This window comes from Orcinus orca, chromosome 1 (assembly GCF_937001465.1).
Source record: "Orcinus orca chromosome 1, mOrcOrc1.1, whole genome shotgun sequence".
Classification (NCBI taxonomy): domain Eukaryota; kingdom Metazoa; phylum Chordata; class Mammalia; order Artiodactyla; family Delphinidae; genus Orcinus; species Orcinus orca.
In genome coordinates, this window is record NC_064559.1 from 9,893,690 (window position 1) to 9,916,224 (window position 22,535).

Here is a 22,535-nt window from a genome sequence, read left to right on the forward strand (position 1 = left end):
TTTTGATGATGGCCATTCTGACTGGTGTGAAATGATATCTCATTGTAGTTTTTTTATTTATTTATTTATTTTGCGGTACGTGGGCCTCTCACTGTCGTGGCCTCTCCCGTTGCAGAGCACAGGCTCCGGACACACAGGCTCAGCGGCCATGGCTCACGGGCCTAGCCGCTCCGCGGCATGTGGGATCTTCCCAGAATAGGGCACAAACCCGTTTCCCCTGCATCGGCAGGTGGACTCTCAACCACTGCGCCACCAGGGAAGCCCTCTCATCGTAGTTTAGATTTGCATTTCTCTAATGATTAATGATGTTGAGCATTCTTTCATGTGTTTGTTGACAATCTGTATATCTTCTTTGGAGAAATGTCTGTTTAGGTCTTCTGCCCATTTTTGGATTGGGTTGTTTGTTTTTTTGTTATTGAGCTGCATGAGCAGCTTGTAAATTTTGGAGATTAATCCTTTGTCAGTTGCTTCATTTTCAAATATTTTCTCCCATTCTGAGGGTTGTCTTTTGGTCTTGTTTATGGTTTCCTTTGCTGTGCAAAAGCTTTTAAGTTTCATTAGGTCCCATTTGTTTATCTTTGTTTTTATTTCCACTTCTATACTGCAAAGCTACAGTAATCAAGACAGTGGTACTGGCACAAAAACAGAAATATAGATCAATGGAACAGGATAGAAAGCCCAGAGATAAACCCACGCACATATGGTCACCTTATCTTTGATAAAGGAGGCAAGAATATGCAGTGGAGAAAAGACAGCCTCTTCAATAAGTGGTGCTGGGAAAACTGGACAGCTACATGTAAAAGTATGAGATTAGAACACACCCTAGCACCATACACAAAAATAAGCTCAAAATGGATTAAAGCCCTAAATGTAAGGCCAGAAACTATCAAACTATTAGAGGAAAACATAGGCAGAACACTGACATAAATCACAGCAAGATCCTTTTTGACCCACCTCTTAGAGAAGTGCCGGAGGAATTCTGACTGATGCAGTCTAGCTTCAGATCCAGTGTGCTTACCCCTTATTGGCTGTGGTACATGGACGTCAGATTCCTCCATATGTAAAATGGGAATAATTATAGTACCCTTCTCATGGGATGGTTGTAAGGATTCAGTGAGATTCTGTTAAACACTAGAACAGTGCCTGGTACATTATTAATAGTGTGTGCTGTTAAGCAAAGCATTTAACTTTCCTGGACTTCAGTTTTCTCATCTGTAAAATGACAAGGCTGAACAAGATGATCTCTAAGGTTTCTGTTAGCTTAAACAATTAAAATACTGTGATTTAGTGCTAGTGTAAGTAATTTATCCCTATCAGTCTAGGTATACTTTTCCCTTCTTAACTGTACTTGTTTCCCCGGTACGTGATGATCTGCTTTCTCAGAAATCCTCTGAAAAAAGAAGTGTGGTTGAGATATCATCTCACACCAGTCAGAATGGCCATCATCAAAAAATCTAGAAACAATAAATGCTGGAGAGGGTGTGGAGAAAAGGGAACCCTCTTACACTGTTGGTGGGAATGTAAATTGATACAGCCACTGTGGAGAACAGTATGGAGGTTCCTTAAGAAGCTACAAATAGAACTACCATATGACCCAGCAATCCCACTACTGGGCATATACCCTGAGAAAACCATAATTCAAACAGAGTCATGTACCAAAATGTTCATTGCAGCTCTATTTACAATAGCCCAGAGATGGAAACAACCTAAGTGTCCATCATCGGATGAATGGATAAAGAAGATGTGGCACATATATACAATGGAATATTACTCAGCCATAAAAAGAGACGAAATTGAGCTACTTGTAATGAGGTAGATAGACCTAGAGTCTGTCATACAGAGTGAAGTAAGTCAGAAAGAGAGAGACAAATACCGTGTGCTAACACATATATATGGAATTTAAGAAAAAAAAAATGTCATGAAAAACCTAAGGGTGAAACAGGAATAAAGACACAGACTTACTAGAGAATGGACTTGAGGCTATGGGGAGGGGGAAGGGTAAACGGTGACAAAGCGATAAAGAGGCATGGACATATATACACTACCAAACGTAAGGTAGATAGCTAGTGGGAAGCAGCCGCATAGCACAGGGAGATCAGCTCGGTGCTTTGTGACCGCCTGGAGGGGTGGGATAGGGAGGGTGGGAGGGAGGGAGACGCAAGCGGGAAGAGATATGGGAATATATGTATATATATAACTGATTCATTTTGTTGTGAAGCTGAAACTAACATACCATTGTAAAGCAATTATACTCCAATAAAGATGTTAAAAAAAAAAAAAAAAAAAGAAGTGTGGTTAAACCTGGCTTGACTGAAGACGTCTCATTGCAGCATTTGTAGCTGGAGCAGAATGGATAGTGTAGTTTATTGCAGGTGTTATGAAGAGAGGAAAGGAAATGGAATCCAAGTCCATTTACACTTACTGGTAGGAAGCAAATATGAAATGATAGCAGTGATGATAAGAGTTAATATTTACTGAACATTTTCTATGTGGAAGGCAATATACTGGCATATATTATTTCATTTAATCTTTACCATAATCTCATTAGGTAGATGTTCTTGTATCCCCATTTTGAAGATGAGGAAACAGGGGCACAGAGAAATTAAGGAACTTGCTTAAGGTCACACAGCTAGTACATAATGGAGTTGGAATTTGAACATATAATCTGATTCTAGCACCCATGCTTTTATCCATTGTGCTATATTGAATTGATTCCAGGTGGAGAATCAATTGAGATTTAGTAACTAGAACACTTCAAATGAATATATATAATTTTTTACCAACTTTTTATTTTTAAAAATGATAAAGTTATAAAAAAGTTGAAAGATTTATATAACATATATATAGATTCAACAATTTTGCTTCATTTGATCTCTCTCGTGCTCCCTCTCTCTCTCTCTCTCTCCCTCTCTCTCTCTCTCTCTCTCTCTCTCTATATATATATATATATATATATATATATAGACACACACACACACACACACACACACACACACACACACACACACACACACGATCTCTGTTTTTTAAAAGGTAAATGACAGGGACTTCCCTGGTGGCGCAGTGGTTAAGAATCCACCTGCCAATGCAGGGGACACGGATTTGATCCCTGGTCTGGGAAGATCCCACATGCCGCGGGGCAACTAAGCCCATGTGCCACAACTACTGAGCCTGCATGCCACAACTACTGAAGCCTGCACGCCTAGAGCCCATGCTCCGCAACAAGAGAAGCCACTGCAGTGAGAAGCCCGCGCACCACAACAAAGAGTAGCCCCCGCTCGCCGCAGTTAGAGAAAGCCCGCACACAGCAACAAGGACCCAACGCAGCCAAAAATAAATAAATAAATATATTTTTTTAAAAAAAGAGTAAATGACAGGCATCATGACACTCCTAAGAACCATCTCCTAAATAGCAATAATACCAATATCACATTTAAGAAGTATAACATTGAGTACAGACTGTTTTAATTACTTTTAGTCTATTTTGAGTAAGTCCAATGTCCTGTTAGAAATTGAAATCACATTGTTAAAAAAAAATTTATCAAAATCTGACTTTTTTTTTCTTCTCAGAAATCATATTCCATGCCCATTGGCATTGAATTTCAGCGGAGATATGCAACAATTGTTCTAGAGCTTGAACAACTGAACAAGGACCTAAACAAAGTTTTGCATAAAGTTCAACAGTACTGCTATGAGGTAGGTAATTTGTATGAATTTCCCTTAAGGGGATTGTGACCTCCAGTCTTTTTTTTTTTTTTCCCACTCTTATCTGAAGCTTAATACTGTTACATCACATTTTAGAAAATCCAAATTAAGCCAAGATCCTGTAGCAGAACCATATTTTATATATATTTCTATTCCTTACAGCATCAGTATTGAAGAGTGCTTTATACACAGTGAGCTATCAATTCTGTTGGTTTTCTGTTTGTTTGAATTACAAATGATTATATTATAGCTCTCCTGAAATTTAGAAACATCCAGAAAAATAATTTCTTTTAATTCCACTACCCCAAAGACTATATTTTGGTTTACTTCCTCCTAATTTTTTTTTTTTTACCATACATGCTTTTTCTCACAAAGTTATGATCATGCTCTGTATATAATTTTGTTTGTTCCTTTTTAAACTTTATATTTGGGAATTCCCTGGTTCAGACTCCGTGTTTTCACTGCCGAGGGCCCAGGTTCAATCCCTGGTCAGGGAACTAAGATCCCGCAAGCCATGCGGCGTGGCCAAAACAATTTAAAAAATAAATAAAAATTAATAAAATAAAACTTTACATTGAACTATAGATTCTTGAAGTTCAGTCACATAGATTATAGGGTTATTTGTGAATTATCATTATTGTTATCATTATCATGCACATATAATTATATATATGAAGGTGGTTCAACAGGTTCACCTAAAATTTGAGTTTCTTACTGAAAGGTAAGAATTAGATGATTGTGATGAGTTTAGTGTGCTCCTGCATTTGCTTTCTTAGAGGCTGTATATTTCCAATAAAGCCACTCTTATTTTGTTTTTCAAGTATAGTTGATTTACAGTGTTTCAGGTGTACAGCAAAGTAATTCAGATACATATATATATGTATCTGAATTTTATATATATTTTTTTTCAGATTCTTTTCCATTATAGGTTATTACAAGATATTGACTGTAGTTCCCTGTGCTATACAGTAGGTCCTTACTGTTTATCTGTTTTATATATGGTAGTGTATATCTATTAATCCCAAATTCCTAATTTATCCTTCCCCCACCCCTTGGGAAACCCTTTGGTAACCCTTTATATGTCCCCTTTTCTGTGTCTGTGAGTCTATTTCTGTTTTGTAAATAAGTTTATTTATATCATTTTTTAATCTTTTTTTGGTATCATTTTTTTAGATTCCATGTTTAAGTGATATCATATGATCTTTGTCTTTATCTGTCTGACTTACTTCACTTATGATTATCTCTAGGTCCATCCATGTTGCTGCAAATGGCATTATTGCATTCTTTTTTATGGCTGAGTTATATTCCATTGTATGTATGTACCACATCTTCTTGTTTTGTTCTGTTTTGTTTTTTTCTTATATTATACCACATCTTCTTTATCCATTCATCTGCTGATGGACATTTAAGTTGTTTCCATGTCTTGGCTGTTGTAAATAGTGCTGCTGTGAACATTGGGGTGCATGTATCTTTTTGAATTAGAGTTTTCATCTTTTCTGGATATATGCCCAGGAGTGGGATTGCTGGATCAAAATGGTAACTCTATTTTTAGTTTTTTAAGGAACCTCCATACCATTCTCCATACTAGCTGTACCAATTTATATTCTCACCAACAGCGTCTGAGGGTACCCCTTTCTCCACACCCGCTCCAGCACTTATTATTTATAGAATTTTTGATGATGGCCATTCTGACCAGTGTGAGGTGATACCTCATTGTAGTTTTGATTTGCATTTCTCTAATAATTAGAAATCTGGAGCATCTTTTCATGTTCCTGTTGGCCACCTGAACGTCGTCTTTGGAGAAATGTCTCTTTAGATCTTCTGCCCATGTTTTTATTGGGTTGTTTGCTTTTTGATATTGAGCTGTATAAGCTGTTTGTATATTTCGGAAATTAATCCCTTGTTGGTTGCATTGTTTGCAAATATTTTCTCCCATTCAGTAGGTTGTCTTTTTGTTTTATTTAGTTTCTTTTGCTGTGCAAAAGCTCTTAAGTTTAATTAGGTCCCATTTGTTTATTTTGCTTTTGTTTCCATTACTGTAGGAGGATCCAAAAAAATATTGCTGCAATTTATGTCAAAGAGTGTTCTGCCTATGTTTTCCTCTAGGAGTTTTATAGTATCTGGTCTTACATTTAGGTCTTTAATTCATTTTGAGTTTATTTTTGTATATGGTGTTAGAGAATGTTCTAATTTCGTTATTTTACATGTAGCTGTCCATTTTTCCCAGCACCATTTATTGAAGAGACTGCCTTTTCTCGATTGTATATTCTTGCCTCTTTGTTGTAAATTAATTGACCATAAGTGCATGGGTTTATTTAAAGCCATCTCTATTTGTGATATCAGATTCTTAAATAGTTTTTTATGACACTAGCCTCATAGATAAGTCCCAAAGATCTGCCATTGGTGATGTTATCAATCCACTTGAATAGAACTGACGGAAATGAACTGTGATTACCTGTATCTAAACTCTGAGTATATTTTGCTCATTCCTTTAGCCATCCATTATCATTTATTTTTATTTTCCGGGTAATTGTCATTTACCTACATAGCAATATGTGTGTCCTAGCAAATAGAGTTCTCCCCATGGACTAGCAACCATCCACAAGAGGTGCAAACCAAGCAGTCCAAGATAACATATAACAAAACATGCAGAAGTGGATTGCTCACCAGTCTTTTTGTATCTCATTATGTACGCAAGGCCATATGTGATAGGCTCATTTCCTAATGGAGTAAAATGATTTAATTTTCACAAAGTTCTTACGGAAGTACAATATTGATTTTAAAATAAGAACAAGCAAGTCTACTTCTAAATATATACCAAATATATGTGAACATGTATTTACCAAAAGATATACACTAGAATATACATAGCATCAGTGTTCATTATAGCCAGAAATTAGTAATTACCCAAATACCCATCAATACTAGAATGAATCAGTAAACTGACATATAATATACAATGGAATTCTCAGCAATAAGAATGAATGAACTCTGGGACTTCCCTGGCGGTCCAGTGGTTAAGACTTTGCCTTCCAGTGCAGGGGGTGCAGGTTCGGCCCCTGGTCAGGGAGCTAAGATCCCACGTGCCTTGCAGCCAAAAAACCAAAACATAAAACAAAAGCAATACTGTAACAGACTCAATAAAGACTTCTTTAAAAAAATAGTCCACATCAAAAAAAAATCTTAGAAAAAAAAATGAATGAACTCAACTACTCACAACACTATGGATGAACTCACACATATGTGAACATATTTGTTCATATGTAAATATTGAACAGATAAATTCAGACACAAAAGAATATATAATGCATGATTCCATTTATGTAAAAGTCAAAAGCCAGCAAAAGCCAACATACAACACTAGAAGTCAGGATGGTGGTTACCCTTGGAGTATTATACTGGAAGATGACAGTTGGTCTCTGAGGGGCTGGTGATGTTCCATTTTAATCTCGATGCTGATTTCTCATGTTTGATCTGTGAAAATTCATTAACCCATACACTTTAGGGTTTGTATCCTTTTATATGTTTATGTATACTTCAATTTAAAAAAAACTTTTAAGTGTTAGAAGACAAGGTTCTTCACTGCAGTGTTACTGATAATCGCAAAATGTTAGAAAAAACCTAAATGCCCATACATAGGGAGTTGGCTAAACTTATGGCACGTCCCATGGTGGAGCAGTGTGCTGCTCTAAGAATGATCAAGGAAGCTCTCTGGGATGATTAGGAGGCACATGGCTACCTTAACCGAGGTGACCAGAGATAACAGCAGCAGTAGTGGCACAGATAAACATCATGCGCCTCCTGATCACCATGCACTGACAAGAACTCAACATCACTTTCGTGGTGCTCCTGCCAAAGGTGTATAACCTTAGTCTAATCAAAAGGAAACAGACAGACCCACACTGAGGGATATTATGCAAAATAATTGGCTGGTGCTGTTCAAAAATATCAAGGTCATGAAAGACCGAGGAACTGTTCCAGAGTAAAGAAGTCTAGAGAAACAGGACAACCAAACGTTTTCAGGGGGAAAACTAGCTATGTGTTGGGACAGTTGATGAAATCTGAATATAGACTGTTAGAAAATGGCATTATAAATAGTGCTAAATTCCTGATTGTGATCACTGCACTGTGGTTATGTAAGAATATCCTTGGACTTAGGAAATACAAACTGGAGTATTTAGGGGTAAAGAGGCACAGTGTTTGCAACTTATTCTCAAATAGTTAAGAGAAAAAAAATTATATACAGACAGAGAAAGATCAAATGTTAAGTCAAACAGTAAACCATAAGCAGTTAGTGAATCTGGGTAAAAGGTTATCAAGAGTTTTTTGTTCTATTCTTTTTTAGAAGTTTTAAAGTATCTCAAAATTAAAAGTTACCAAAAATATAAAACAAATCAGAAAAAAAATACAGTTAGAGGAGAAAAAACCTCTAAGGTAAGAGTGAGCATCATTTTTGTTATAAATGCTAGATTTATAAAAATCTTAACCTGAAAACAGGGCACAAACACACAGAAGTTATCATGGCCTCATGAATGTACATTTTATGTTTTAATCATCTGTATTCAGCTTGCTCCAGACCAAGGGCTCCAGCCTGCAGATCAGCCGACAGATATGAGACGAAGGTGTGAGGAAGAAGCACAGGAAATTGTTCGGCATGCGAATTCCTCTACAGGACAGCCCTGTGTTGAAAATGAAAATCTGACAGACTTAATCTCCAGGCTTACAGCTATTTTATTACAAATTAAGGTAAATTTCGGAGAACTTTTCGGAGAAAATATTAAGAATATTTTCTTAATTTTGACACCTAAACAAACTATGCTAATTTGTTGCTAAAAAATTAAACTGTATATTAGAGCAGGGTGTTTGTCTGTATCTGAACTATAATTCAATTAAATTTTGAAATATTTTTTCCTTTAGTGTCTGGCAGAAGGAGGAGACCTGAATTCCTTTGAATTTAAATCACTTACAGATTCATTAAATGATATCAAGAGTACAATAGATGCTTCTAATATCAGGTAATTCATTAGATGTATTCTAATTATTTTTATATTAAATTCATAGTGATTTCCAGTATAAGCTTTAAGACTTTTACATATTTATGAAGTATTCATATGATTTTTATCCTTGAAATAAATTGTAAACGAGTTTTTCGGTTATATCCAGTCTATTGACAGAGTAGAATTTTCAGATGGATTTTTTTATACAAAGGAATCAGAAGACATACAATATTTAGGTTTGGGTTTAGCATGGATTTCAACTTAGAAGTCTTCCCCAAAGAGAGATTCGTCCTCTCTTTCCAGTACTCCTGTGGCTTCTTTGCTTCTTTCAAATATACTTTTTCAATTACTACTGAAGTAGAATTATGGCTAATGTAAAGGGAAGATTTCTTACTTACCTGGGGTCATTATCTTAGCTATTTCCTAACAGCAGTTCAGCTCTACCTTTTTTAAAAATTGTTTTTCTTCATTTTGTGAGATAATGTAGTTAACCATGTTTCTTCTTTCTTTAGTTGCTTTCAGAATAATGTAGAAATTCATGTTGCACATATTCAGAGTGGCCTGAGCCAGATGGGAAACTTACATGCCTTTGCAGCAAATAACACCAACAGAGACTGAATAGAAGATTTAATTATTCCAACTGCATAGGACATTGTTTTTGAGAAGTTCTCTTCCTTTATATAGGCTTCCAACACCAAATAACCTAACTGCTGGAAAACAAGGGAAATTTAAATCTCCAAATAAGGCATTTTAATATACTGTACTGCTTCTTAAACCAGCATTGCTGACCAGCATTATATTTATTTTTCTTTTATTATTCAGCTGCAGTAGCACTGCTTATGTTACATATGTTTATTAGCAAGTACTTTTAAACTGAAAATGTCTGAACATAATATAATTTCATGGAAGAATATGTTGACCATCTTTTTAACGTGCATGAATTCAACCCAACCCATGCAGACAACTACTGCAATGGAGAACGTGAAGAAACATGGTCTTTTTGTGCATTATGCATGGCAATGTGGAAATTCCATCTAGAAAATTACAACTCCAGTTCATTTAGTTGATCACCACCTCAGTCTTCAAAAGATAACATCATGAGATATGGGAAGTCCTCATTTTTAGGAAGCCACTGGAATATAGGTGGGAAATATGGACTTTACAAGTATATATGATATATACTTGCAATGTGACATGGTTCTATAGATCATTTTATAATAATAAATATTTTAATTTATCATAATTTATAAAAGAAACCTTTGTTGTTTGTCTGTTGAAAGAAAATGAAGGAGCAGGAAAGAAACATTACTGCAAGATGCTTAATTTCAGCAAATGGATTTGGCATGTCTCTTCCCATCAATTCAGGGGAAGATGTGCTGTTGTTATGGGATTTATTTTTTTAAAAGAAAAAGACTGATAACACACTATTTTCATATTTTTTGTTTATTTGCACAACTCTTGAACCAGATTACTGGTTAAAATCCAACAGTTACACAATTTTTAAAGTAAAAAGATTTTATAAGGAAAACAAATATAATAGCCAGTGCTAGGAAGAGGAGAAAAAGGTTTGTATTTGGTTGTGGGCTTTTTTGGTTTTTGGTTTTTTAAGGAAAACCCTGCCTAAGATGTTAATCTTGTAAAAAGTGTGTATTTGGAATTTTCTCTGTTTTAATATAGAATATTATAAAGTCAAAATAAAATGAATTGTTTTCAGATTTGGAGTTTAAGATATAGCTGTAGAAGTGGCTTTGATTCTTTTAGATGTCTCATAAAATGAGACTTTTTATATGTTAATGTATAATAAAACTGAAACAAGATTATTTTCCATTTGAAATTTTTGTATAGTTTAAAAATGCTTCCATATTCTTTGTTGGTATTGTGCCACTGCAGAACTTTAGTGCAGAGTTTATATTTAGCTAAACTGTTATGTTAATTAAGAAATGCATAAATCTTTTATTCTTAATATTTGTAATTCTAAATAAATTGATCTATGAAAATTAATATGATCTACATTTTCATTTAATTAATACAAGTTGATAAGTATTCCATTTAAAAAGTTTTTAAAAATTATCATTTCCACTAAATTATATTTTTAGGAAAAACGGTACAGATTAATTACCAAGTCATTTTGAATTAAAATATCATTAGGGTTTTTTTTCCCATCACTGTGGAAAACACTAAGCAAGTAAGTTACTTGGCTTACTATATAGACCTAGAGAAGGGTTTATTTTTATTTTTATTTTTATTTTTTTGCGGTACACGGGCCTCTCACCGTTGTGGCCTCTCCCGTTGCGGAGCACAGGCTCCGGACGCACAGGCTCAGCGGCCGTGGCTTACGGGCCCAGCCGCTCTGCGGCACATGGGATCTTCCCGGACCGGGGCACGAACCCGTGTCCCCTGCATCGGCAGGCAGACTCTCAGCCACTGCGCCACCAGGGAAGCCCAAGGGTTTATATTTTAATATATTCTGCCTAGACTTAGGTAAGCATTTTTTACATTTTTTCTTTTACATTTCTTAAGGCTAACTTGTCACACTTAAATTATACCTCGTCATTGTAAAGCAATTATACTCCAATAAAGATGTTAAAAAAATAATAAAATAAAATAAATTATACATGGTTTTGCACATATTTAATTAAGCATTTTCCGTGTCTTTCAGTGCCATCATGTGTTGATGGCAAGAACTGTGCCTAAGAATATATTTGAATTTTATTTTTGTGTAAGGAAGAAGAAATCTATATAATTCAAAGTAGTCATTTGGGGTCAGCTGTACATTCATTTAAATGATGTTGCCACTGCCTAACACATTTTTGGAGCTCCAAAGAAAACTATCAAAGCCAGATTGAGTGAGCAAGCAAGCACATCAGGAGTTAACGCAGATTTGGTTCTGAATTACTGTTAGTTCCAAACATCAGATTCACTTGCTACCGTTGAGAATCTACAAAACAACTTGCCAATTAAAAATTTTTTTCCCTTGAATTCATGCACTTCTCTCCATCTACACTATCACCAGTACTCTTAGCCCAGCTGCCATCATCACTAGCCTGGAACACAGCAGTCATTTCCTGACTTATCTCCCAGTATCCACTCAGCTCTCCTCAGATGCAGCTAGAGCGACACTCTTAGAACACAGGACTGGTCACGTTATCCCCATCTGAAGTCTTACGGCTCTCGGGACAATTTCAGAACTCTCTTACAAGACCTACACAGCCAGGCATGATCTAGCCTCCCCTACAATTTCTCCATCCTGCTCCTTACTCCACAGGGCCTTTGCACACTCAGTGGCCTCTGTGTTCCCTCTTCTTTTACCTTGGTAACTCCTGATCATCCTACATATCTTACCTTCAGCATCACTTTCTTAGGGAAGCTTTATTTGACCACAACACATCATCTACAGGTCTTCGTGTACCCCTCCTTCCAGCACTTTGTCACATTTGCAATTTTATATTTCTTCTTTTGTCTCCATACTAGCCTCTTTGGTCCATGAGGGGGGGACCGTTGCTGGTTTTGCTTACCATTTTATTTCCAGGCCCTGAAAAAGTACCTTTTGTAGGCACCAAATATTTGTGGAACAAATGAACAAATAAGAGTCTCAAAAGAGCTCTAAGCAACATTAGTGTCACTGGAGTAAAAGTATCGTTCTCCATGATGATTGCTTTGAAAGATGAGACAGTACTCACTTGGGTGTACAAATTCTGCTTCAGGAGTTGCCTTTAAACCTGTCACGTTATCATTAGTCCTAACTAAAAAGGCCAGGCCAATACAGCAGGCATTATATGGTGGTGAATAAAATGGTGGACTGAGTTAGTCCTAGATTTGTGTCCAGGCCGTCATTTATTAGCTGTGTGATTTGTCAACCACTACTTAAAATTCGTAGTCTTTAAAACAATAATAGTCCCTACCTTATATGGCAGTTGTGAGGAATAAACATATAGTGCCTATAATAGATACATTTAGCAGTTAGGGTCTCCTAAGAGCTTGAGAGGGGTACAAATCACTGTTCTTAGAGGATCCCACATTAAAAATTGTGGCAATATTTAAATATTTGTAGATTTTCTAAACTCTTCACTGGGGAAAGCAGAACATAACACAATGTAAATGCAATGATAAAGTTAATAAGCTAATTACCAAGTTTCCTTTAAATGTGATCCTTAGTGGACTGCAAGTTTTGGTTTTTTTTTAAGTCATTTGCTTATCTTTATTTGAGAACATCCAGGAAAAGTAAGAACGGAAAGAAAATAAAGACCAAATGTTTTAAATTTTCCATGTAAAATGTGTTGAAATTGTCTTTCTAGCTTTTTAAAATTTATATTTAGTATTTATAATTAAAGTATTTATAATTAAATTTATAAATTTATAATTTATAAATTAAAATTATAAATAAAGTATTTATAATTAAAGTGATTCAAAATTCAGGAATGTTTATGCCAGTGATTTAAGTAATCATTTATGATGAAATAAAAATATCCTGACACACGAATGTTTAAGTGAAATAAAGTAGTGTAAATGTTTTTTTATAATGGTTTCTTTCCCTAACAACAAAAAAAACAACAACAAAAATCTTCACATTGCCTATAGATAAGAAAGAAGTGGTTTGTACTTCACTAACTTTAGTAGAAGTGTTTCTATTACTTTTTTTTTCTATTACTTTTTAAAATAAAGCAATTAGTTGCTGATGTAACTGAAAAGTTAATCTGGTGCTGGAACAGTTTGACAGACAGACAAATGAGACTTGCCCCCCACCTCACACCATTTTCAGAAGTCAAGTCCAGGGGGACTGAAAGCCTAAACGGGACAGGCCACTGTAGGACGACAACCCAGGAAAATACCTTTATAATCCAGGAGCAGGAAAGATGTCTTCAACTGGATGCACAACGTGCCAACAATAAAGGAAAAGTCTGATACACAGTTGACCCTTGAACATGGTGTGGGGAGGGCGTTTAGGGGCCAACCCTCCCTGCCATGGGAAATCCCTGTGTAACTTCACAGTCATCCCTCCTATATGTAGTTCCTCCTTGTCTGTGGTTCCACATCTTCAGATTCAGCCATCCAGAGATGGTGCAGTACTGTAGTATTTTCTGGTACAAGTGGGGAAACAGACATGGACAGGAGGCGACGCGCACCCACTTGGCTGCAGACCCAAGGTTTGGGGAGGACGGGGCCCCTGCCCTGTGCTTCCCCCAGCGGGCGTTTCTCCCCAGCAGGGGACTGTAAGTTAATTATTGTATGTCTCTCAGTTGTGAATGTATTTATGGCGTCTCATTTGGCCTTGTCACAAATCTAAATGCAAAGGAAGGACTCTGTGATTGTGAGACTTCCTGGCCACCCCGGGGGCAGGCCCCAAGCATGATGTTTGGCACATAACAAGCACTGAAAATGGTAAGAGCTAATGTTTATCATTTCATTTTTGGTTTCAGACAGCTTCTAAGGGTTCAGAAGGCAAGTCTGCTACTAAAGCCTGAACTATGTCCTGGTTGCTTTTTTTTTTTTTTTTTTTTGCGGTACGTGGGCCTCTGTTGGGGCCTCTCCCATTGCGGAGCACAGGCTCCGGACGCACAGGCTCAGCGGCCGTGGCTCACAGGCCCAGCCGCTCCGTGGCATGTGGGATCTTCCCGGACCAGGGCACGAACCCGTGTCCCCCGCATCGGCAGGTGGACTCACAACCACTGCGCCACCAGGGAAGCCCATGTCCTGGTTGCTTTTAATAGTGGATTTGCTACTCTGAAAAGTGCAAGCCATTTAACACCTCTATGAAAATCAGGGTAACTGGCATGTATGATCTCTGAGACATTCAGCATAGCTCTGACTCTTCTAGGAATCATCAAGACCTGAGTCCTGGGGAATTCCCTGGCGGTCCGGTGGTTAGGACTCCACACTTTCACTGCCAAGGGCCCGGGTTCAATCCCTGTTCGGGGAACTAAGATCCTGCAAGTCGCGTGGCATAGCCAAAAGAAAAAAAAAAATTCCATTACAAAAAAAAAAAACAAAAGACAAACCTGAGTCCTGGCCCCAGCCATGGCTTCTCATGAGCTGCCTCCAAAGCACAGTTTACAGAGAAACCTCACCTATGATTACCTCATGTACAAACAGTTTCCTTTTGTCCTTAGGAGTTTGAAAACCCTCAAAACCTCGAAGCAATAATTTATCCTGGGCTAACTTAGTAATTTACATACATTCTTATCATATAAATTGGGAAAGAGAAATCTCCTGAAACCAGAAGACTCATGTTACTAAACTTTGAACAAGCTGGATAGACTTTTAACCAAGTTAAATTCCTCAGCACAGTGGCCTGCTGATACCATGATTTCTGGCTTTATAAACTACATTTGCAGAAACTTATCTTTTAGAAATGTTTCTCATGACCACAAAATATGTACTGAGCAGTTATGGAGTGAAGCGCTGTACTAAGTGCTATCTAAAGGACAGCACTCATTTAAATAGAATTACAATGAAACATTTGTGGAAAACATTTAATAATAATAAACTGAAGTTGCACAGAAGTACAATAACAAGTGCTAAGGGTAATGCTGCAGTGATTGAAGTAACAGGTACAAAATGAGGATTAGAAAAAGTTACAGCCTTCAGAAGGAGGGAGGTCTAGAGTGTTTTGAAAGAGGTTATTCATTTGGTTCTAAAACTGAAAGGAGTGGCTTTGAGACAGAGGCATATATATATCGTGGATGGGTGACCCTAAGAAGATGCGCATAATGGTCCTGTAGGCTATCAATGTCCGTTATCCGGAAGGGTAACCAAAACGTTTTTATAATTTGGTAGCAGTTGGAGGCTACTACAGATTTCTAGAGAGTAGTTTTTTAAAAGCTGAGAAACTTGAGGCAGGGGGCTCTTGCAGAATCACCGGAGCTACGAATGAGCATAAAGATGTCAGGCCAAATTTAAAAAGTAGTAAATCTTGATGATAGGATGAGGATTGAAGGAGCTGGGTTAACATGAGTCTAAGGGTATAAGCCTTGGAGGAGCCATATGAAGACAGCAGCTGTTAAGCACAAGGGGAAACTGAGTCGAACCAAGGAGTTCTTGTGAAGATAGTTCTGAAAAACTAGTTCAAAAAAATACCAACAGGACTGGTAGGAAAGAGCAGGTATGCAGACCAAAATGAAAGTGCAGATTTGGAGATGCACTGGTAAAAAATGCCAGAACTCCTAGGGGGTGTGTACTATAAAGAAAGAACAGGCCATGGGCAAAGTTCATGGGCAAAAGGGGAAGAAGCTTCACAGGTGAGAGATGACCCAAAACCATTACCAAGGTTAACATGGATGAGTCCTTAACATGGAAGCCAGAAAGGATGGTATTCTGATGTGTGTCTCCCTGGCTGTCAGTCATGGTTCCTCTGAACTTATCCTGAATTCTCCCAGACTCCTCAAGAGTTACCAAAGGCAGAAAAGATGTGTTCCTCCCATGAGTCCAGCTTTGAACCAATGTCTTCAGAGAGAGGAGAATAGGTTTCAAAATTCTGAGCTTGGGAGCTAGGGTTGGAGATGTCTCCTCCAACCTTGTTGGGATCCGGCAGGCAGTTCACATCTACCTCCAGAGGCAGCTGGGGCTTCAAATATTCTGCTTCAGTTTCACAAGCAGAGTGATGGAGGAAGAGCTCTGGCCTGGCTGAAGGCTGAAAGGATTTCCCGCTCTGACGACGCGATTTGGCGCGCCTGTTCTGGAACCACACCTGGAAGGGGGGAGAGAGAAACTGCTTTTGCTTGGAGTCCTCATGCTACTATTACACCTTCATAGTTCATTATAAATTCCAGTTTAACATGCCCTGGCTCCCTGCTCCCGAACCTTATGGTTTTCACAGAACACTTCACAAATCAGAGCACCTAGCTTTCTCGGCCTCACCATTCCCAGATGCAAAATTGGAATAATACCTAGTTCTAGCTATACTTTATATAGGGACATCTGCAATGAAAAATGAGGCCACAGAAATAGCAGCACTTAAGAATTTTAGGAAAAAAATGCTACTATGCTTAAAGATGATAGCCCTTAAAAGAATTTGGAAAATTAGGGGGTTTTTTTGTTTTTTTTCTTTAGCGGTACACGGGCCTCTCACTGTTGTGGCCTCTCCCGTTGCGGAGCACAGGCCCGGACGCGCAGGCTCAACGGCCATGGCTCAGGGGCCATGGCTCAGAGCGGCATGTGGGATCTTCCCAGACCGGGGCACGAACCCGTGTCCTCTGCATCGGCAGGCGGACTCTCAACCACCACCCCACCAGGGAAGCCCCAGAATATTAGGTTTTGAAAGTGTACTCCCTTGTCAAATTATTTAAGGAGGCATTTTGCTCAGTGGACTTCATTCACTTATATGAATAAATTTTTCAGCTCACTATTTCCCCACAAATACCGAGGAACCTGTCTTTATTACTTTAGGCAACAAACGCACCTGGCGCTAGATTTTTCAAACTCTGACGAGAAGCTCCACATGCTTCAGGCTTTACCCCAAGACGTTACATCCTTTACAACCCACATTGCAGACCGAATACCTGCCAAGAAAGTGGCCTAGGGGCCCAGGGGGCAACTTGGTGAGCCAGCAGGAGGAAACACCAACTGTGCCTCATCTGTCCCTTCTTCCTGGATAAGGAAAAAGTGTGAAAATACTTCCTATTACCTTCCTGCTGAGGATTTACTTTCTGACCATTTCAAAGAGACCAGCTAGCCTCCTCGGAGGGGCCCTTATTATCCTCAGCAATGAGAGGCAGAAGTCATTGAGCGTGCAGCTGAATTATTTCATTTAAGCCTCACAATCACCGTAGGCAAGTACTGGTTTTACAGCCTAGGACACCGAGGCTCAAGGGAAGGAACTTGCCCAACGTCAAGCAAGTGGCACCGGCGAACGTGCCGGCCCGCCGCGGCCGCTCACCTGGATCCTGGACTCCGGGAGCAAAGTGAGCGCGGCCAGGCGCTCACGCAGGTGGATGTCGGGGTACATGGTCCGGCGGAAGACGAGCTCCAGCAGCTGCAGCTGCTCGGGTCTGAACGACGTGCGCTTTCGGCGCTGCGACGCCGACGGGACGGCCGCGCCTTTAGGGGGCGCAGGCGGGCCCAGGGCGGCGGAGGGCGGCGCCGCGGGCCCGGGACCCCTACCGAGAAAGCCGGCGAAGGCCACCGGGGCGCCGCGCTCCGGACCGGGGCCCGAGGGACGCGCGGGGAGCAGAGCAGCCGCGGGGTTCGGGGGCGGCAGGAACGCCCCGCCGGCGTGGGCGGGCCGGTAGGCGGGGGGCGCGGCGATCTCCCCGAACTGGAGCTGGCTGGGCTCAGCTGCGGCCATCGCTGCCGGACCCCAGTGCGCCGCCGGGAGGGGCACGGCCTCTAGTTATACCGGCCCCGGGGCTGAGGGAGGGGGCCCGGTGTGGCGGCGCGATCAAAGGGGTGGACGCGGGGAGGCCCGTGTCTCTTCGGGGTGCGAGCCCGCCCCCCGCCCCGCCAGACGCCGGTGGGGAATAATCGCTTCCGCTGCCCGTGGGATGGAGGGAGGAAGGCGTGAACTTGGGCCTGGGCCCCCTCCGACCCCTCCCCCGTTCATCCGCCCCTCCAGCCCCGCCACCGACACCGCAATCCACATCCCCCAGAGCAGGTCTGCCCCAGGAGCGCGGCGGCCAGGGGCCCCTCGAGTGCGTGGGCGGAGTGCGGGCGGAACCGCCCTCCTCTGGGGTCAGGTCACTCGCTCAGGGCGGCAAGGGCCGGGGGCCGCCTCTCTCTCGCATGGCCAGGTCAGTGAGCCTTTGCCCGCTGCCCCGTCTGTCGTCAGCAAAGGTATTTATTTACCCCCCCCTGCTATGTGCTAGACCCTGTACCAGGTTGGTCAAACAGCCCAGCCCCTGTCCTCCGCAAGCCTCCCTAACAAATCCTGAATCAGAAGAAGGGGGTGCAGATAAAGAGACCTTAAAGAGAGGCAGTAAACTCACCTTGGAGGGGAGGAGACCTTTTGTCTGGAATGTCCCTGTAGGCCTAGGAATAAGGGTACCCTAGGCACAGCAGGGTTGAGAATGTGCCTTTCTAGACTCATTTATTGACTCCTGATCTGGCCTTTCTGCAGATAGCCAACAATGCTCAAGACGCGTCTGAGCTGGAAGGGAGGAGATGAAAGGGGCACCACCAAGTTTCCACTCTCTCTTGCCTCTGCCCTTTGGTCCTCATTTAAGGTTCCCGTTTTACCCAGATTGGTACTGTGGTTACGGTTTATGTATCTGCTTCCCCTCCTAGATTGTAAAGACTTAACAGGAACCACTTCTCTCGTTCAGGTCTTGAGTGTCTGCTTTGTACATCTACTATGCATAAGGCGCTATGCGTAAGGCACCAATTAGCATCTGTTGAATTGGATGCCACTGAATTCACTTTATAGAAACTCACGGTCCAGTATGGGAACTGCTCCACCAGAGTGCATGTCCTCAGGAGAGGAGCCCAAAGGCCTGGGTCTTCTTGCTCCCAGAACCTGAGCCCTGATTTCACCAGGACCATTTACTGTCACTGACTCAGAGAGGGCTCTGAATTGGGAGGGTCTCTTAGGCTACAGTCCCTACCTGTCTCTATCCATTCTAGAATGCTACAAGACAGCCTCAGGAAGACCTTGGATACTTTCGTCCTGGATGGACTTTCCAGGTGTCAAAGCAAAAAGGATTCTTGGGGCAGCTGCAAAGAGGAGGCCTGTGCTTGATTCTCTCCCTGTGGGGAGAGGGGATAGGGTCGGGGACCGTGTCCCAGAGCCCTTGCGCAGCCCCCGAGGCTCTTGTAGGCAGTCTGACCATTCTCACATCTGCACCCACCCCTTACCCCGTCTTTCTCTTTCTCCCTTCTCCTCCCTTCCTCCCTTATTCCTTAGCCAGGTCATTGGGGTTTTTAGGCAGAGGATGTATGGGATGGGAGGTCAGACCCTCTTATTTTACTATGCTCCTTCATTCATTAATTCAAAAAACATTTTTATAGTGTCACTGTACTAGGCTGTGCTTTACTTATGTACCTATGAAGTAGGTATTCCTATCCCAGTTTTACAGATCAAGAAACACTCCACAATCTAGACGAGGCCCAAATGACTCCAAAGGCACTGTGCCGAGCTGGTCTCCAGACATGACCCCCGGGGGCCCTGCTGAGCTCCCCTGCCAGCCTCAGAGGAGGGTGAAGCCCCCTGGCCCTCTCCAGTCTCGGGGTTGTTCTCTTCCAGGCACATTGGGCCCATTGGGTTCCCAGTCATAGGTAGAGGTGATGGAGCCAGATCCACGCAGACCCCGAGTTCCACTGCTGTCGCTCTGAGATCAGGAGGCCAACCACGCAAGGAAAGCAGAGGTTTGCCGGCTGCTGGCTGCCAGCTGAGGTTTAAGAGCCAGATGGCCCAGCAACCCAGAAACTCTGCCCAGGGGTCAAGAGTCATCAGCATTCTCCGGCCTGTGTGGAAATACCCCCCCCCCCAAGTCCTTTGTCCAAGCCTCTTTCCTCTGCTGCTATCTGCTCACTTGTAAGGGGCCCCCCAAACCGGCCTGTTTTGCAGTTTTGCCAGGAAAATGGACCTGCAGACACGAATGGAGTGCCTGGTGACGATTTGATGAAGGAATCTAAACACGTAAGATAGTCTTTTCTCTGTCTTTTAAACTGGTGGTAAGAAATTGCAGTGCTCAATTTGCAACTTGATAATCCTCCAAACTGACTAAATGAGCATTATCTCCTTATGACTTTTCCTGAGAGTCTGTGTGGAATTATAATCCTCTATGTTGAAAAAAGATTTCATCCTTTCCCCTTCTCTCCTCCTTTCGCTCTAAAATGAAGTTTTAATGGTGTGTGCTTGCATATACCTAAAAAAATAACCTCGCTGAGGAGACAGTAGAAACCCAGGGTTGGAATTTGGAGTGAAGTGTTATAGCTGGAGACTTTGTTTTATACCCTTCGGTGTGCTTTATTATTTTTTAATTATGTGCTTGTATTATTGTTATAAGTTCATTTTTAAAGCCTAGTTTCTTGATGACTGAATGCAATGTGGTATTCTGAGTTGGATCCTTGGAAAAGGAAAAAGAACATTCGTGGAAAAACTGGTAAAATCTGAATTTAAAAAAACACTAATTTTTTAAAACTGAAGCAAAGAATGCAACGTAATGTATCTGAAAAGAGGTGTTACTGCACAGTAGGAACAGTGTTCCCAGTTCTCTTGGGCTTTTCATTGACTAAGGTGAGCAATCTGTAAGCCTCTACAGGGTCTCTAGGGAGTACGTTCACTCTAAAGTTATTCGCTGCTTCTCTTTTGCTTGCCAAACACCTAAAAAATCATAAGTGGTTTTCACTAAATCCAAGTTCTAGATTCCTTACTCATTTACCCTGCTGCGAATGCACAACGAACATTTGTTCATTCTTCTATACCTGTTTCTCCAAATGCAAAATGGAAAGAGCCCGATCCTTGTCAATATCTTAAAAAATAATTATTGCGAGTTCTTTCCCCAAATAGATAATCTGTGAAATTTAAGTACCTTTTACATAAGCTCTATAAAGTACTTTCTTCTACCAAAGCAAGTCAGTTTACCAGCTACAGAATAGCAAAGCAAAGTTCAGGGTTAGCGGAAGACAAGGATCACTGAGGTCAGGGGTCTGATTCCCCCTCATAACACGTGGGCTCTGCTTCTCACCACTTGATTTGCTGAGCGCTTTTGTCCATTACTTATATTTGGTCTGTCAGTAACGCCTATTGAAATAGACACAAAGGAAGGGCAAGGTGAAATAGAAGACAGTTTTCAGAGATGCTTCCTGTATAATGGGGGGAGAGCTGGTAAATACAAGTAAAAACGCAGGAGAAAAACGACACATAAAGAAAACATTATCCTCTGGAGCCAAGACTGGCTCTGTAACAGCCCAGGCTGGGGAGGATGGAGCCATCTGGGGTCACCATCCTGTTCTGCTTCCTCCACATTTCCCACCACGGTTCCTGTCACTGACTCCCCCAGACATCACAGAGGCCTGCCTTTCCTCTCCAAGTGCTAAGTACTCTCTTCCCCTCTGGGCTGCCCTAAGGCCTGGCCCTGGAGCCCTGGGTGTTTATTAAAGGGAGAGCCAGGAAAAGGCAACCGAGGGGAGTCGACGGCTCTGCTTTCACCTTGAGATCCGAGAGCTGTTTGCCCCTTTGATCCTGGCCTCGCTTTGATTTCATCTCCTCTTCTGCCCAGGCCTCTTCAGTTTCTGAAGTTTATTTCAGAACCAGTGGTTACAAGAGATTGAGAGACAACACCCCCAAAAGGTATTAATGTGCCAGGAAAGTGATAAAATGTTAAGAAGCTTTTTTTGTTGTTTAGTCAGCGTCGTATAAATTCAAATAACAAACACGAAACAGATTTTGAACCCAGCGTGTTGAGTTTTTTAAAAGGATGATTCCTTTTCTTCTTTCAGTGATTTTTACCCAAAAGCCTCTGAGCAGGAAAGACTCTTCTGTATGTCTTTCACGACCCCGATTCACATAGCTATGCAATAAAGTTAAAAGAACATTTCAACCTCAGAGAAAGGAAACCATAAATGTTCCAAGTTTATGTCTACACACTTGAAAAGAAAAACTGAAACCACTAGCAGAGTATTTGGTCCTCACACCTGGCATTTGTCTGACATTTCTTTCTGCAATGTACCTACTGGGCACTTTAAATGGGGCTGGTGCCCCCAAGGAACTGAATTTTAAATTTTATTTCAGTTTAATTGATTTAAATTTAAGTAGCCACATATGGCTAGTAGCTATCATATTTAACAGCTAAGCTCTATATCATATTTAACAGCTAAGCTCTATATCATCATCCAGCAAATCACTCTTCTTTGATAATTTCTTTTTTCATCTGAAAATGTTTTATTTGGTAAGTGCTAGAT

The 22,535-nt window shown here is 40.8% G+C and overlaps 2 protein-coding genes across 2 annotated transcripts in view; one reads left to right on the forward strand and one right to left on the reverse strand.

Annotated features, from left to right (window-relative positions):
• Positions 1-10,703, forward strand: part of LIN9 (lin-9 DREAM MuvB core complex component) — a 111,336-nt gene extending 100,633 nt beyond the window's left edge. Inside the window, exons 12-15 of the mRNA XM_004270977.4 lie at positions 3,571-3,696; positions 8,272-8,451; positions 8,623-8,720; positions 9,215-10,703. Of these exons, the coding sequence (XP_004271025.1) occupies positions 3,571-3,696; positions 8,272-8,451; positions 8,623-8,720; positions 9,215-9,320 (510 nt within the window). The 3' untranslated portion in view covers positions 9,321-10,703. The remainder of the gene's footprint in view (positions 1-3,570; positions 3,697-8,271; positions 8,452-8,622; positions 8,721-9,214) is intronic.
• A 3,687-nt stretch (positions 10,704-14,390) lies between these two features.
• MIXL1 (Mix paired-like homeobox) lies at positions 14,391-17,982 on the reverse strand. The gene is made up of 2 exons (XM_049705873.1): positions 17,575-17,982; positions 14,391-16,410 (listed from the first exon to the last, which is right to left on the reverse strand). Exons 1-2 carry the CDS (start codon positions 17,980-17,982, stop codon positions 16,081-16,083), a joined length of 738 nt encoding a protein of 245 aa, XP_049561830.1. The 3' UTR covers positions 14,391-16,080.
• Positions 17,983-22,535: the final 4,553 nt, after the last annotated feature.